This window comes from Amphiura filiformis, chromosome 2 (assembly GCF_039555335.1).
Source record: "Amphiura filiformis chromosome 2, Afil_fr2py, whole genome shotgun sequence".
Taxonomy (NCBI): domain Eukaryota; kingdom Metazoa; phylum Echinodermata; class Ophiuroidea; order Amphilepidida; family Amphiuridae; genus Amphiura; species Amphiura filiformis.
Window position 1 is genome coordinate 50,614,963 of NC_092629.1, and position 14,689 is coordinate 50,629,651.

The following is a 14,689-nucleotide window of genomic DNA, read 5'->3' on the forward strand; positions in this document are numbered from 1 at the left end:
TGACATGCTGTACAATGCCCGGCCCGTATTGAACGGAAATTTTTTTTTTTCGTACTGTTTCAGAAAAAAAGGAAACAAAATATATTCCCCCTTGCAATATGTACATTTCAAATGAATATAAAAAAAGTTTGGGTAAAATGGAGAGAAAAAACCTTCCGATACGGGTTTTGAACCGGTACCTCTCGGTAAAAACAAACGCGCTAGTCAATTGAGCTATTTAGCACTTACGATAACAATTGTCATTTTCATAACTATATCTGGTACGCACCGTCTCCTCAGCAGTTAGTGTGGTTCGCTTTTTCACAGAATGTGTATGACGCTGAAACCAAAGTAGCTGTTGCGGTGACTGATATTTAGTTCATAATTCCCTCCCAGAAATCCAAAGTATTTACCATTGTTTACAAACTGGTAACCTGTAAAACCGCTGTGATTCATGATTTCTCCGAAATACATCGACTTGGAGCGCCAAATTTCAGGATAGTAATGAGAAAAATAGTATCTATTATGTGATACCAAAACCTCATCAACAATGAAAAAAAATCGGGGATGATGCTGTCGATCGGGTTACGGACCTTTAAGGATAACAAACTGGTAATTTTTTCGTAATTTTTTTCCAATTTTTTTTTCAAATTAACTGTGAATAATCCTATTCCTAGCCCTTCAGAATAGGTCCAGTAGTTCTTCAAAGTAGCAGAAAACTTCTAAAAAAATGTTAAAAAATAAAAATAAAATTGTTTTTTTGAATTTTTTTTACCGACATTTGATCCTATAAAGTACTGATATCGCAAATATTGGGCCGATAAGATATCCGATCCAATAATCGGTCGAGCCCTAGATGTGATTATATCAATCATATACTATATGACTTACGACAAAAAACTGACAACATTGTTGGAAATTTGTTAGTTTTGACAATAATACTTTGAAATTTTAAGTTGTGTTTTTTGTGAAAAAGGCTGTAAATTTTTATAGAAAACTGTTCCAAAATAAGGCTCAGATTGCACGAGAGAGCATCTAAACCCTGAGAGCTTCCAGGCCTTTAAAACTTTGCGCTTCGCTCTTGTGATGTCCGCCATGCGCACATAGGTCTATTTCACAGAAAATTTCCAGCAATTGTCATCAAGTTCCCAGACAGCAACAATTTTCTGGAGGCCTGTCTATTAGGAATTACATACAATGTAGCACTGGCTTCTGTGCTGTACTCTGATACCTGTATGATGATTTTCCAACTGTAGGATAGTAGCCGCTACGCTCGGTGCTCGCTCCGCTCGGTGCTCGCTCCGCTCGGTGCTCGCTCCGCTCGGTGCTCGCTCCGCTCGCTATTCGAGAGGCGTCGCAGTTTGTGGAACGGGGCTTCCGCGGTGCTCGCTCCACTCGCTATTCGAGAGGCGTCGCGGTTTGTGGAACGGGGCTAGTTCTAGGAATTACACTAAAATGTATCAGGAATGCACACAAATGTATAAGTGTAGGGAGTGTTTTACATATAAATTCTTATGTATGTATATATTGATATTGAATTCATAAAATATCATACCCAGGGTACTCCTGTGATGGTGGTGGTGGTTTAGTTTGACCTCTGACCCCATATCCAGAAAGCATCACCAATGAGCAGAGTAGAAAAGCCACTAGCTCCATGGTGACGTATAGCGTTGCTATGGTTACAGTCTTAATCCTGTATCTAAAAATAAAGAGACAAACACTTAATTACAAATCTTGAATGTATTTAGGTGTATACACCCAAATGCATGATTTAGCAATACACTAAAATGTCTCAGAAATACACCCTAATGTATTATTAGGAATACACCCAAATGTATTAGGAATACACCCAAATGTATCGGGGTATTCCTGATTTATGTTTTCACCCGGTTTCTTTGGATGATACATGTGTACTGTGATAAAGTTAGTTCGGTATATATAATCTGGTTATTTTATTTAAGAAAACTGCTAATTTTAATCAGTATTGGACCTTATTGGACTGAGTAGGATTAAAAAAGTATAGGCCTTCACATGGAAGTTCATGATTGTGTGCATCGCAATTCATGCGTACACATTTCCTGACAGTTACCATTACGCCCAAAACAATTAATTTTAGCTTGCCCACAGGGCCTCTTCAAGTGGAAGGGTTGGTAGGTTGGCGGATTTTTTTTTATTTTTTAAATTTTATATACAGGAATCTGATACACCATGTCATGGCCCTTTCTCCTGTGCTGTTACTTCGACCTTTGCCCACTACATCCTCTCTGCAAAGATCCTAAAAATAAATTGGATCTTTGCTCTCTGGTACAACACCTAGTTCCAGTAACTGTAACTCGGCATACTGAGTTACTTACAGGGGCAGGGCACTCCTTAGGCCAAAAAAAAAAAAGGTTTGTCTCAAAGCTCACACATGATTTGTAAAATCATGATTTGAAAAAAAGAAATGCGAAATTTTTTTTATTTCAAACAAAAATTTTTTTTAATAGTTTTTTCCAGAAAAATTGGGCGAAAATCAGACTTTTTTTCTCAAAATACAATAAAAAAGTCGGGAATTTCAAACCACTTGTGAGCTTTGAGACCAACCTTTTTTTTTTTTTGCCTTATAAAATAAGAAATATCACAATATGTGGGCTCATTTTGGGCTCCAAGGATGTAGCTGAGGAACTCTCTACACATACAGTTTGGGCAGGCATGGGTGATTTTAATCCCATTGTACCAGGGTTTGGGTGTACATGGATGATTTTAATCCCATTGTACTAATACTCACAATTTACCAAAGTTGAGGTATTGATATACATTGATTTTTGATCTCATCTTTTAGGTGGGTTCAACATTCCCTGAGTTGGCAAAAACTGCAATCTTCATGGGAGTAATTTACTTAATAGTGCAAAAGTGGTTAAAATATTGCTCTGCAAAATTTCTTAAATTTCATGATTTGGATTTATCATATTGAGCAGTATTCTCCTTGTGATGTTTCTTCAGTGTGTAGAGAGGGTCTACAACATCTGAGGTAAAACCGACAAATACAAATTATTTCTTGATGCTTATGATTTAGAAGTTTGGATTTCTTAAACGTACAGTAGACTTCAGGTCCGTTGATGTCATTATGTTTTAATATGATAAAGACTGAAGTCTTGCTGGCAGGACTACAAGTACAATGTAGTACAACACCCCTCCCATACAATTTAAATATTTCCCGAACATATATTGAATTTTACTGTACTATTAATTATTGTCAATATTAATATTTTGCGACATGCTAATGAAAATAGTTTGTACACTGGAGACACCTAAAAGATGCACTACTCAAACATTCAAAATTTGTATAATCAAATTAAGTAATTCTTGGCCAAACTGGAACACTGTGAACGCTAGTGGCTCCGCGATATACACATGTGGCGTGAATATAGCGCGGTACAGAAGAAAGTATACACGCGCCTTACACTGCGTACACGCTTAGTACTAAGGCTGGCATTTTCGGTCGGGTAAACGGGTACCCGCCGAGATTACATTACCCGGGTAGGAAATACCCTCCCCGGGTACCCGAAATTCAAAAAAAAGTTTTTTATTTTTTCGGTTTTGTAGTGTCCCTGGACCTAGACCTAAATGCCAGGATCATTCATGGTTGACCTAAAAAAAAAAAAAAAAAAAAAAAATTTCAAGATATTTTGTATTTTTAATATGAAAATTGATCATTTGTATTCATGTCATAGTCTATTAATGATTTCAAAATGCATTGAATTTGAATGCATTTTGAAATCATGACATTGGTTGGCAATGTATGAACATATTATTATTATGTCAAAACTAGATGCAGTCCAGAGGCGTGCTGCTCGCATCATCGATCTCCCTGGAGAAGAACTTTCCTCTCTTCAAATTCAGCCTTTGGCTCACCGTAGAACAGTAGGTGCCACCACTATGTTCCATCGAATTTTCTACGGGAATGCCCCTGAATTACTATGCCAACTACTTCCGGACCAGCTCCAGACTGACCCTCGCCTTCGCCACTCAGTTAGATCTCACGACCTTGCAGTTCAAATTCCAAGATCTAACCTTGTTAGTCATGAGCGGTCTTTCATTCCATCTACAGCCCGCACATGGAATGCACTCCCGCCTCACATTCCTGGAATTGCGAAAGGAACAGCTTCAAAAAGGAGGTTAATAGCTATCTAGGCGCCAACCCGTCAGCTTTTATTGCAACGATAACAGCTGTTAATGCCTTGATATGTCTTGACATAAAAAAAAAAAATAAAAAAATACCTCCATCATGGAGAGGTGAAACAGGTTGTTAATTATTGTCAATATTAATATTTTGCGACATTTATAAGGAAAATAATTAACACTGAAGACACCCTATTTCTGTTTGTTTCTGTTTCTGTAGAGATACTACACAACACTCCCAAGTTGGAGCCAAACGTATAGGGTATGTGCGCATGCGGTATGCTTCTTAGTCTTCCCGTAGGTGTTGGAGTACTGCTGCTTTAAAGCTAGCTGAATCTTGGATTTGAGTGATTGGATATGGTAGTTTGTTCCAATCTGTTACAGTTCTTGGTAGATATGAAAATTTATGACAGTTCTTGTTGCTGGTTATAATTTGATAAGCTTCAGGGTGGGTATGCCGCGATTGACGCAGGTTTGGCTTAAGTGAGTTTACCACCGGCAGAGCTAGGAGGCCCTGCCTAGCTTTGTGAAGGATGACCAGTCTGTTCGCTGTTCTCCTGTTTTGGAGAGTATCCCATTCCAGTTCTTTTATGAGTTTTGTGATGCTTGTTGTTTTGTCATACGTGTTGGTTGTGAATCTTGCTGCCCTTTTTTGGATCTTTTCTAGTTTATTTATGTATTCTTTTTGATGGGGATCCCATACTGAGTTTGAGTACTCCTATGGCACCTGCTACAACTTGAGAGCAAGTCCTCAAACGTTCGAAATTTGTAGTTACTACAACTGAACTGAGCCTGACAATGATAAAGCAAATTTTTAAGCTTACCTATTTACTTCGTATTTACTTTCCCACAAAAATGAAATGGTTGTCCTCCAGTTCCTGCCTGTGTCAGTCAGTGCTGTGATCTCACCAAAGCACGAATGTGCTTTAGTTAGTGTACGTGCGTGTTGTTTACAAAAATAGATGATTCATGCAGTAAAATCCCAGGGTCGATGCATAAATACACAGCACAGCCATGCACCATTCACCGGTGCGTGTTGTTTGTAAATTTGGTAGACTTGAATACAGTCTTGTTAGAATGTGCACAGAACCATGCACGCTGTTACAAGGATGTGTGAAAGACTTTTGAGACGTGACAGGTGTAATTATGAGGGAGTGGTTCAAAACTTCCAGCAAAGCAGGCCCTGCAGCAAAGCAGCAGATTATTAAGCAGGGCAAAGAAAGAAAAAAACGAAAGAAAGAACGAAAGAACGAACGAAAGAAAGAAAGAACGAAAGAACAAAAGAAAGCAAGAAAGAAAGAAAGAAAGAAAGAAAGAGAAAAAGAAAGAAAGAAATAGAAAAAAGAAAGAAAGAAAAAAGAAAGGAAAACGAAATAAATATTAGAACGAACAAACGAAAAGAAAGAAAAACAGAATGAAAGAAAAAGAAAGAAAGAAAGAAAGAAAAAGAAAGACAAAGAAATACAAAGAAAGAGAAAGAAAAGGAAAAGGAGAGGAAGAGAGAAAGGAAGAAAGAACAAAGAAAGAAAAAAGAAAGAAAGATAGAGAGAAAAAGAAAGAAAAAGAAAAAGAAAGAAAGAAAAAAAGAACGAAAAGAAAGAAAGAGAAAGAGAAAGAAAAAAGAAAGGAAGAAAGAAAGATGAAAGAAAGATTGAATGAATGAAAGAAAAAAAGAAAGAGAAAGAAAAAGAAGAAATCAAAGAAAGAAACAAGAGAACGAAAGAAACAAAGAAAGAAAAAGAACGAAAGAAAGAACGAAAACAAAGAAAAACAGATAGAGAAAAAGAAAGAGAACGAGAGAAAGAACGAAAAGAAAGAAAAAGAAAGATTTAGAGAAAAAGAAAGAAAAAAGAAAGAAAGAAACGTGAAACGGACCGGACTAGACTTTACTTGAAGTGAACATCAGAGGACTACGTTCGAACATAGGTGAACTGTCCAATATATGCCATGAACTAAGGGACCGTTCACAAAAACTTGTAAGGGGGGCCTGATGCAAAAAAAAAAATTTCATCGCGAACATTTTTCGGAGCCCCCCCCCCCCCTTTACAGACCTCAACAATTTCAGGGCCCCCTCTTTTGACATGAAAATTATGGGTCAACCCCATAGAAAAGCATATAAACTCAATTTTCCCAGGAAAATTTGTGGTCATTTTTTCAGGCCCCCCCCTTAGGAGGGTCCAAATTGTTCAGGGCCCCTTTTTGCATCAGGCCCCCCTAACAAGTATTTGTGGATGGTAATATGAATGATGGTGCTGACTGTATTGCTATACCAGGATACTACCGTACCTCAGCTGCAGTAGAGACAGGTCTACATCCAACTGCCAATAATTAGGAGGGATTGCCCTTAGTCTAATGCAATTTGTCAAAGAACCTGCCCGGGAAGACTAGATTCTTGCTTGAATTGGTCATCACTGATCTTGATGCCACCGGCATATATGCAAGATCACTCAGACAGACTGTTGTTTGAGCTTTGCTTCTCCAAGCCAGTGGAAGACTTTCGTCTGTCATCCCGCCCCCATTCACAAGAGAGATTCGAATTCGAAGTCTATAGTCCATCCATGTACCGCCCCATCTCTCTGCTCTGCACCATTAGGTCATGGAGGCTGTAGTCCCGGCTGTTGTACAGGAACCAACTTCAGAAGAACCTCCTTAGAATTTAGAAACATGATATCTGATAGATAGTTTGGATTATTTTAGGCCACACCACAGCACAGCCACAGCTGACATCCTTACCATTCTGACCCAAGAGTGGTCCAACTCCCTGGACAGAGGCAACAATTGTGCGTCTAATTGCCCTGGATATCAAAGGAGCATTTGACAAGGTCGGGCATAATGGCCTTTGCTCGAAACTCATGGCAAAAGGAGTCTCCGGCAAGCTGCTCACCTGGATTAGAAGCTACCTGAATGATCGTTCCATCAAAGTTGTCTTATCTGGCCAGTCATCAAGCATGTCAAGTGCTTCCTCCATCGATGCATCACGGTTCCCCAGGTGTCAATATTGGGCCCACTTTTGTTCTCTGTCTTCATTGATGACCTGGGGGAGGGGTGTGAAAACCAACTCTGCCTCTACACAGCAGGGGCGTAGCCAGTCTCCTTGGTCAGGGGTGGCAAAATAAAATTTCGGGGGCACAGACAAAAAAAAAAGTATATAGTTGCATTGTACAATACATATGCCGGTTTTGCTTTTGATAAATGTCTTCAAGCTTCCCAAAAGGCTTTTGTATTTTACACTATTTTGGCCCATGATTGGGGTGAATTTTGGTGGAAAAGGGCCTCCTTGCCCTTTTTCTTTTCCCTCCAGATTTTCTCTTTGATTTTTTTGTCAGAGGGGCACTTTTTCTTTCATTTTTTGTCAGGGGACACTCTGCCCCCCTCCCCGCTGGCTACGCTACTGCTACGCAGATGATTCCACCTTGTTTTGTGAGATTACATTAGACAATCCTGAGGGTACTGCCAGGGCTGGATTTACCTTTATGATTTAAAATTTGGAGGCCCCCAAACGCACCATGAGGAACGCATGTGCACTCAAGTGGCCAAGTTTTTAGATCTTAATTACTAGGACATTTGCGCGCAAAAAAATTCAATTTTAGGTTATTTTAGCCCAAATTGATATGAAGCTGAATTTTGCTATATAACAGGGCAGTGCAATTCTTGTACCCTATTTTGGCCCAAAACAGGGGCTATTTTAACGTGCCTCCTGGCACGTTTGTGCAGTGAGATTAAAATTCCGTGCAGTGAGAATTAAAAATCTGTGCTTAAAATATTTTGATGCAATTCGACAAACTCAATAGGGATGTTTAAAATATAGCACCTACCGTATGGTCACTTTCAGGTAAAGTTTCAAAATTTTCGCACTGCGCGCACTTAACACTTCATCACCCCTTTCCTTGTGTTTCTTGAAAACTCCAATTTTCAAAGGGCCATATACAATATTATATTATTATATGCATAGTTGGTGTACCGCTCGCGCTACTTAGTATCATCAACTCCCCCACGCTTTGCTCACGATCTAAACAAGGTCTGGCAGCTTTCCATTTGCTAACTTGCGTGCTATTTGTTTTGCGCTTCGCGCAGGTCAGCGGGCCGGGCTTTGTAATTTTTATCCCTTTGAAAATTTATTTTTTTCATCTCGAACTTCTTCAAAAATCAGAGATTATAGTTCCATCCTTTCTAAATTATATAAATCATCAATATGAGTGCTGGGGAAGCTCTACGGCTCGATGCCTTGAGCTTGGGGCTCTACACCCTGGGCCCCCGCCAGAGGCTTTGATACACGACTCCACCAGGGGATCTAAGGACCCACCCAACCTGTTTGAGCTCGCAACATTGAGAACCTGCCAATAAAAAAATAGTCCTATAATCCTTACAAGTGAGCAAAGTGTTGGACTGCAGAAATTCCCCCCTAAAATCATTTTGTTGGGCCTTCGGCCAAGTTGCTTTTTTTAAAATTCAATGTTAGAGCGAATTTTTTGTGAAAGTGGAAGCAGGGGCGTAGCAAGCAGGGGGACAGGGTGGACGAAGTCCATGGGCCCTCGAGGGTTCAGGGGCCCAGAGCACAAAAGCTAAAATTAAATACGAGACCGTTCACAAACACTTGTAAGGGGGGCTGATGCAAAAAGGGGGGGCCTGAAAATTTTTGACCCTCCTAAGGGGGTCCTGAAAAAAATGAGTTTATGTTTTTCTATGGGAAAATTTTCATGTCAAAAAGGGGCCCTGAAATTTTTGAGGTCTGTAAAGGGGGGCCCGAAAAATTTTCGCGATGAATTTTTTTTTGCATCAGGCCCCCCTTACAAGTGTTTGTGAACGGTCCCTAAGGACTGATAATTGAGAGCAGGGCTGGATTTACCATTGGGCCAGATGAGCCCGGGTCCAGGGCCCCCATAATTTCTATGCATCTTTCTTTTAACCCCAAATAACAGCATTTTTATGGCTAAAATAGGGCAAATTTGTCAAATTTTCCGCGCTTCGTGCGCATTCAAATAGCAAGATTCATGTTGATCTGAGACTAAAATAGTCTGAAATTGAATTTTTTTTTTTTTTTTTGCGCGTAAATGTCATAGTAACATCCAAACAAAGTATGTTAGTCCCTCTCTGTATTTTACGTAAACCAAAACTTGGCCACTGACTTGAGTGCACATGCCTTCCTCGGCACGTCAGGGCCCTCATGAGCTCATAAGGTAAATCCCGCCCTGGTTAAAAGGGCCAATACTGCTCCTTGTCCATGGGCCCCTGATGCTCTTGCTACGCCCCTGAGTGGAAGAGTATTTTGTACTCATTTCGTGGGTGTTCTGTTCTGTTTTCAAAAAGTAACAAAATAAGAGCAAACAAGAGTAGGTTTGTTTGTAGATAAGGCTTAACGTTGCTTTATAATTCAAGAGTGTCAAGTGTCCAATCTGGTAACTAATACGGTCAAAAATGAGTCGCTTAAATGAGTGATGTTGTAAAAATCTCCAAAACTCGAAGGAGGAAACTCCCCTATAACCAGGGGCGTATAGCCAGGTTTTATTTTTGGAGGCTGATTTTGAAAAATGGGACCTTTTTGGACTTTTTCTCAAATTTTGGACTTTTTTGACCAAGGAAGTATAAAGAACCTGAATTTTTCGCTCGCTATGCTCGCAAATGGGCAAATTTGGATGTTGTTTAACAGAAAAAGCATAAAAACATGTTTTTTGATCGCTTCACGCCGCAAATTGGCCCTTTTTGGCCTTTGGTGCTTTTTTTTTGGGGGAGGGCTATCCCTGCATACACCCCTGCCTCCAACCATGGAAGAAAGAGATAAGAAGGAACCACAACGACTTCGATCGGCCAAGTTTTAATCCGCTTATCTATTGACGCATGAAAAGAAAAGCTATCAATGGTACTTCCTTTCATGTATGATCCATTTACGCGATCGATGCTTGGCGAAATCATTACTGGAAAAAACTATAACAAACCCATCCACGAACAAACAAACGCTACCGGGAGTAAGATTCTGGAATTTCACTGATGCTCTGAACATGTATAGTAGCTTTGTTTTAGGATCTACAGTCAAACTGTTTTCTTGATCGTGTTGTGTAGAAAATGTCCTTTAACACATCGAAAAGGTCATCAAAATCGGCCGGTTTTCTTGCTGAGTTTCATCTTTATCAAATAATGTAAGATTTTGGTGACCTTTTCGATGAAAAATAGATGTAAAATGTTCTTAAATAATGCACAATGTTCGGTTGAGTCCGTACATGAAACCTGTTTAATTTAATAGCGTATATGTGTATAATCGTAACTAGCTAACTTTCGTTTCAGTGCCAAAGATTGCCAACTCTGAGAAAAAAGTCATCAAAGTTCGGGAAAATTGGGCAAAATGGAAGAAAGAGATGTAGGCCAACAATGACCGATGATCACGTCACCAGAGAAAATCCTATAGGGTGCTTGCACGGAAGGTCATTAGTTCAAATCATCCTCCAGACACGCTCCAGAAGACATGCAAATACATGGAGTACAATACCAATCACCTATTTAACGCGGAGTATTGATCAAAGTAAATCCTCATGAATAACAATGTCAATGAAATGTCGGTAAAGGGAGTGGACAAAGTGAATGCGTTCGTTGTGGTTCCTTCTTATCTCTTTCTTCCATGCTCCAACACCCCTCCTGTTGCCGCTGGTTGATCACCAAGACTTTTACATCGCCAACGTGCAGTAACTTTTTTCATCTAAAATAGCCCCTGGCCCAAAACATGATGTTTTTCGGCTAAAATGGAAGATGCACACTGCAATTTTGGGCCCAGGCCCATCTGGCCCTATGGTAAATCCGGCCCTGGGTACTGCATGCCTGAACAGAGACCTGGAGAAAAGATCTGGACAGACAGATGGAAGGTGACCTTCGAGCCATCGAAATGTAAGGTAATTATAATATCAAGAAATAGGAATCCAACCAAGCAAAGTCTTATGTTTGGTACCACCAAGCTGGCTCAGAAGTAGACCCTCCCTCGGGTCCATGGAGAACGACTGGTAATGTAGATTACATAAATGTAGCATTAAAAATCAACCTGTGGGGAGTGGTCACTGAAATTTAGAGGAATTGGTTTTGGGCGCTGGGAATTGGTTTTGGGCGCTGTGTATTTAGAATCGGGGGGGGGGGGGGAAGGGACTATGGCATATTTTGATAAGCTATTATGTAATTATGTATCGTTCCATTATCCAGGCCGGACCGAACCAAGACTGTGGACAGTCTATAGACACCAATGGAAGGCCTCACCCCCACTCTCTCTCTCTGGTCATTTTTGATGGCCGGTCCTACACCGGCCCAGGTAAGGTGCTGTGGTAAAACTTTTATCACTAAAATGAGCGCAAAGGATGGATCTACAATTAGCTTGGGCTTAAAGTCATAATGTACGATCTTTTTTCAGAATTTACCTTTATTTTTTTCAAAACCGATTTTTTGGCATATTTGTAATACTTACACATGTTCTAACTGAAATCTATGAGCAAACTGTCAAATTCGTCCTATTTGTAGTAAACGGGACGATTTTCTGTTGGTCCGACATAAAGTCATAATTTTTTAGATTATGACTTTATGTCGGCCACGATCGCAAACCGTAGTCTCGTACAAAACTAGCTTGGTTACGCTCCCTCCACATGTGGAGGGAGCGTAAACAAACTGGCCGCGCAGGAGACTAACTCTGAGGCCGCACTCGCTGTCCTAATCCAAATAGTGCGAGATGTTTCGAGTGATAGAGGTGAAGTTTATGATGTTGTTTCTTTGCAAATTCCCAATGTTTTTCAAGCGTCCAAATGTATTGGGAACTTTCATAATGATTGCATATTATCATTTTAGAAGAAAAAAAGAAAAATCTAAAAATTTAAAAAGATCGTACATTAAGGCTTTAATCACACACTTTTTTTAACAGTCAGAATTTAGGCCAAAGCATTCCACACAAACGTGTCTCTTGTCAACATCTTTGATTATTTAACCCTAGAACTACAAGGGGGGTGGGGGTTATAGCAAAGCCCTGAGATTTTTTATCCATCATAAAAAACACACATTGTACATCCAAATGACCTAAGCTAATCGTAGATCCATCCTTTGCGCTAATTTTAGTGACAAGCAGGACATCCGCGCGAAGCGCAGGTCCCTGCTAAATGAGTAAATGGAAGCGTTCACTAAAACAGGAGGGATAACTGAAAAGGTAGAATCATTGAAAAAGTAAATTTTATTTATATAAACCTGTCCCTTCTTACATTTCCTTCAGTTCTTTCTTTTCAGTTCAGATATAAGATTTGACTTGACTCTCCATTTTTCTTCAGTGAGATAAGCCTCTGTAAGATACAGTAACCCCAGCAAACACAGAACATTTCTACATCATTTGTAAAAGGTTAGAAAATGTTGTCAGACAACATTTAAATGTTGGGTTATATAAAGTGTATATAATGGGTATAAAACGTTTTCATAACATTCAAAAACATTTTTTGAACACTTAAAGCAAAATATTCATACAAAAAGTTTTTACAACCTTAATATAACCCAACATTTAATGTTATTAAAATGTTTTTACCAAAACCCAAACCCAAAATATAACATGTTTAAAACTCTTTAAAAATGTTTTTGTGTTTGCTGGGAACCTTCTAATATGGCTGTTGACATATACAGTGGAATAGCCACTATTTACTTCAACAGCCACATGGCATAGCTAGCTTTTTAAGACCAGTAGGGCCCAGAATTGCAATTATACTGACGGCCTAAAGATTTTGAAACTTTTTCGAAAGGCTGTCCTCCAAAATGTCCACGCTTTGTTGCTGACCCGGAATTACTATACTGAGAAATTTGCATGTGCAATTTTAAATGCTAAAGTGTGCCAAATTGAAGAAAATTTGATTTCAAATAGACTATCAATCAGAGAATTCTTTTCCTGGCATGGGGGTCACCGGACATAAACAATCATGCCCCTTGGCAAGAAACATTCTTGGTGCCACCCATCCAAGTTAAAATTGAACATTTAGCTCCAAAGATATGGACAGTTGAAGTGTTTCCAAAACAATATGCAACAAAATTATTATAGTCTTTGTTTATACTGATAGCCTCAAGATGTTGACACTTTGCAAAAGGCTGTCCTCCAAAATGTCCATGCTTTGTTGCTGACCCACTTCTAGAATTACTATACTGAGAAATTTACATGAGCAATTTGAAAGAGGAAGCCCGTCAGAGCAGTTCTTCTGGGGGTAAACCAAACCTGCATGGTTATCAAATCAATCGGTGACAAGGTTATCTCTGAATTTGAAGGTGTTTATGAATGTAATAACATTAAACATCACTTAGCACCTGGCAAATTCAGAGAAAACCTTGTCACTGATTAATTTGATAACCAGGCAGGTTCGGTTCACCGTACCCCAGAACTACTCTGATGGGGCTTCCTCTTTAAAATTGTAAATTAATTGTAATTGTAAATTGCAAAAGTAAATTTGATTTCAAACAGACCATCAATCAGAGAACATTTTACTGGCATGTGGCAAAATTTCATGGCAGGACAGCCCCCCTAGCTATGCCACTGGACATAAACAATCATCCCATAAAATGTCTTTGAGTTGTACACATCACAGAGTAAATAAAGGGTAAACTCTATGGTCCGTATGCACAAAAGAGTTAGACCAGGTCTAAAGTTAGACCTGGTCTAAGTGTAATTTAGTTCCATCAGGAATGGTCCTTTACTATTACCTCCTTCCAATAGTAGCTAGCAAATTCTAAAGATTTTAATGCAAAGATCAAAAATAATACAAAATAACTTTGTAAAGGAAAATGTCCTTTCTCCTGGGACTAAATTCCACTTAGACCAGGTCTAACTTTAGACCCGGTCTAACTCTTTTGTGCATACAGACCTATGGGTTCTGTTCAACTTTCCACAGTGGCAGCACCACAAGAGTCATCCCCCAACTTGAGATTTCATCCTCAGTCTGAACTAAATATCAATGAAAATCCAACTTGTCGGGCCAAAATGCCACATTTTCATCCTTCAGGCAAGAAACATTCTGGTGCCACCACAGACACCCCTATTCAGCTATTTAGTTTTTGAGTTGTACACATTAAGAGTTTAAATAAAGAAGAAATTCCTAGCATTTCTTCTACACTCGTTACTTCCTTAGTCTTGAGTTGCACATATTAGAGTGTAAATAAAGAATAGATTCCTTGCATTTCTTCTACACTCGTAAATTCCTTGAGTTGTATATTTATGTTTCTATTTCCTGGTTGGAGCCATCATAGAAATTCTGAAAAATACAAAGGAATGAAAAACATAAAATGCAGATTAGTATGTGTTGAAGCAACTTACATAAAACATAGCCATGCACTTTGGGTTGGTACATTTGTGTGTACACAAAAACGTCTTTATTTCTCCAAAGAAAATGGAAGATTTCTGATGCAAAATTATACAAACATGGGAAATTAATAAACTACCATAAATCATACGATCAGCAGTATTATATGGGCATTGATAAACTACCTGATATCAGCAGTAGATGTGGGCATTGATAAAATACCTGATATCAGCACTCAGCAGTAGATGTGGGAATTGATAAACTAC

The 14,689-nt window shown here is 39.1% G+C and overlaps 2 protein-coding genes across 2 annotated transcripts in view; both read right to left on the reverse strand.

Annotated features, from left to right (window-relative positions):
- LOC140141264 (CD109 antigen-like) overlaps window positions 1-5,109 on the reverse strand; it is a 139,957-nt gene extending 134,848 nt beyond the window's left edge. Inside the window, exons 1-2 of the mRNA XM_072163076.1 lie at window positions 4,965-5,109; window positions 1,535-1,678 (exon numbers count right to left, since the gene is read on the reverse strand). Coding sequence (XP_072019177.1) covers window positions 1,535-1,635 — 101 coding nt within the window. The 5' untranslated portion in view covers window positions 1,636-1,678; window positions 4,965-5,109. The remainder of the gene's footprint in view (window positions 1-1,534; window positions 1,679-4,964) is intronic.
- A 7,201-nt stretch (window positions 5,110-12,310) lies between these two features.
- LOC140146333 (chloride channel protein C-like) overlaps window positions 12,311-14,689 on the reverse strand; it is a 47,738-nt gene continuing 45,359 nt past the window's right edge. The window contains 1 exon segment of the mRNA XM_072168142.1: window positions 12,311-14,375. Coding sequence (XP_072024243.1) covers window positions 14,337-14,375 — 39 coding nt within the window. The 3' untranslated portion in view covers window positions 12,311-14,336.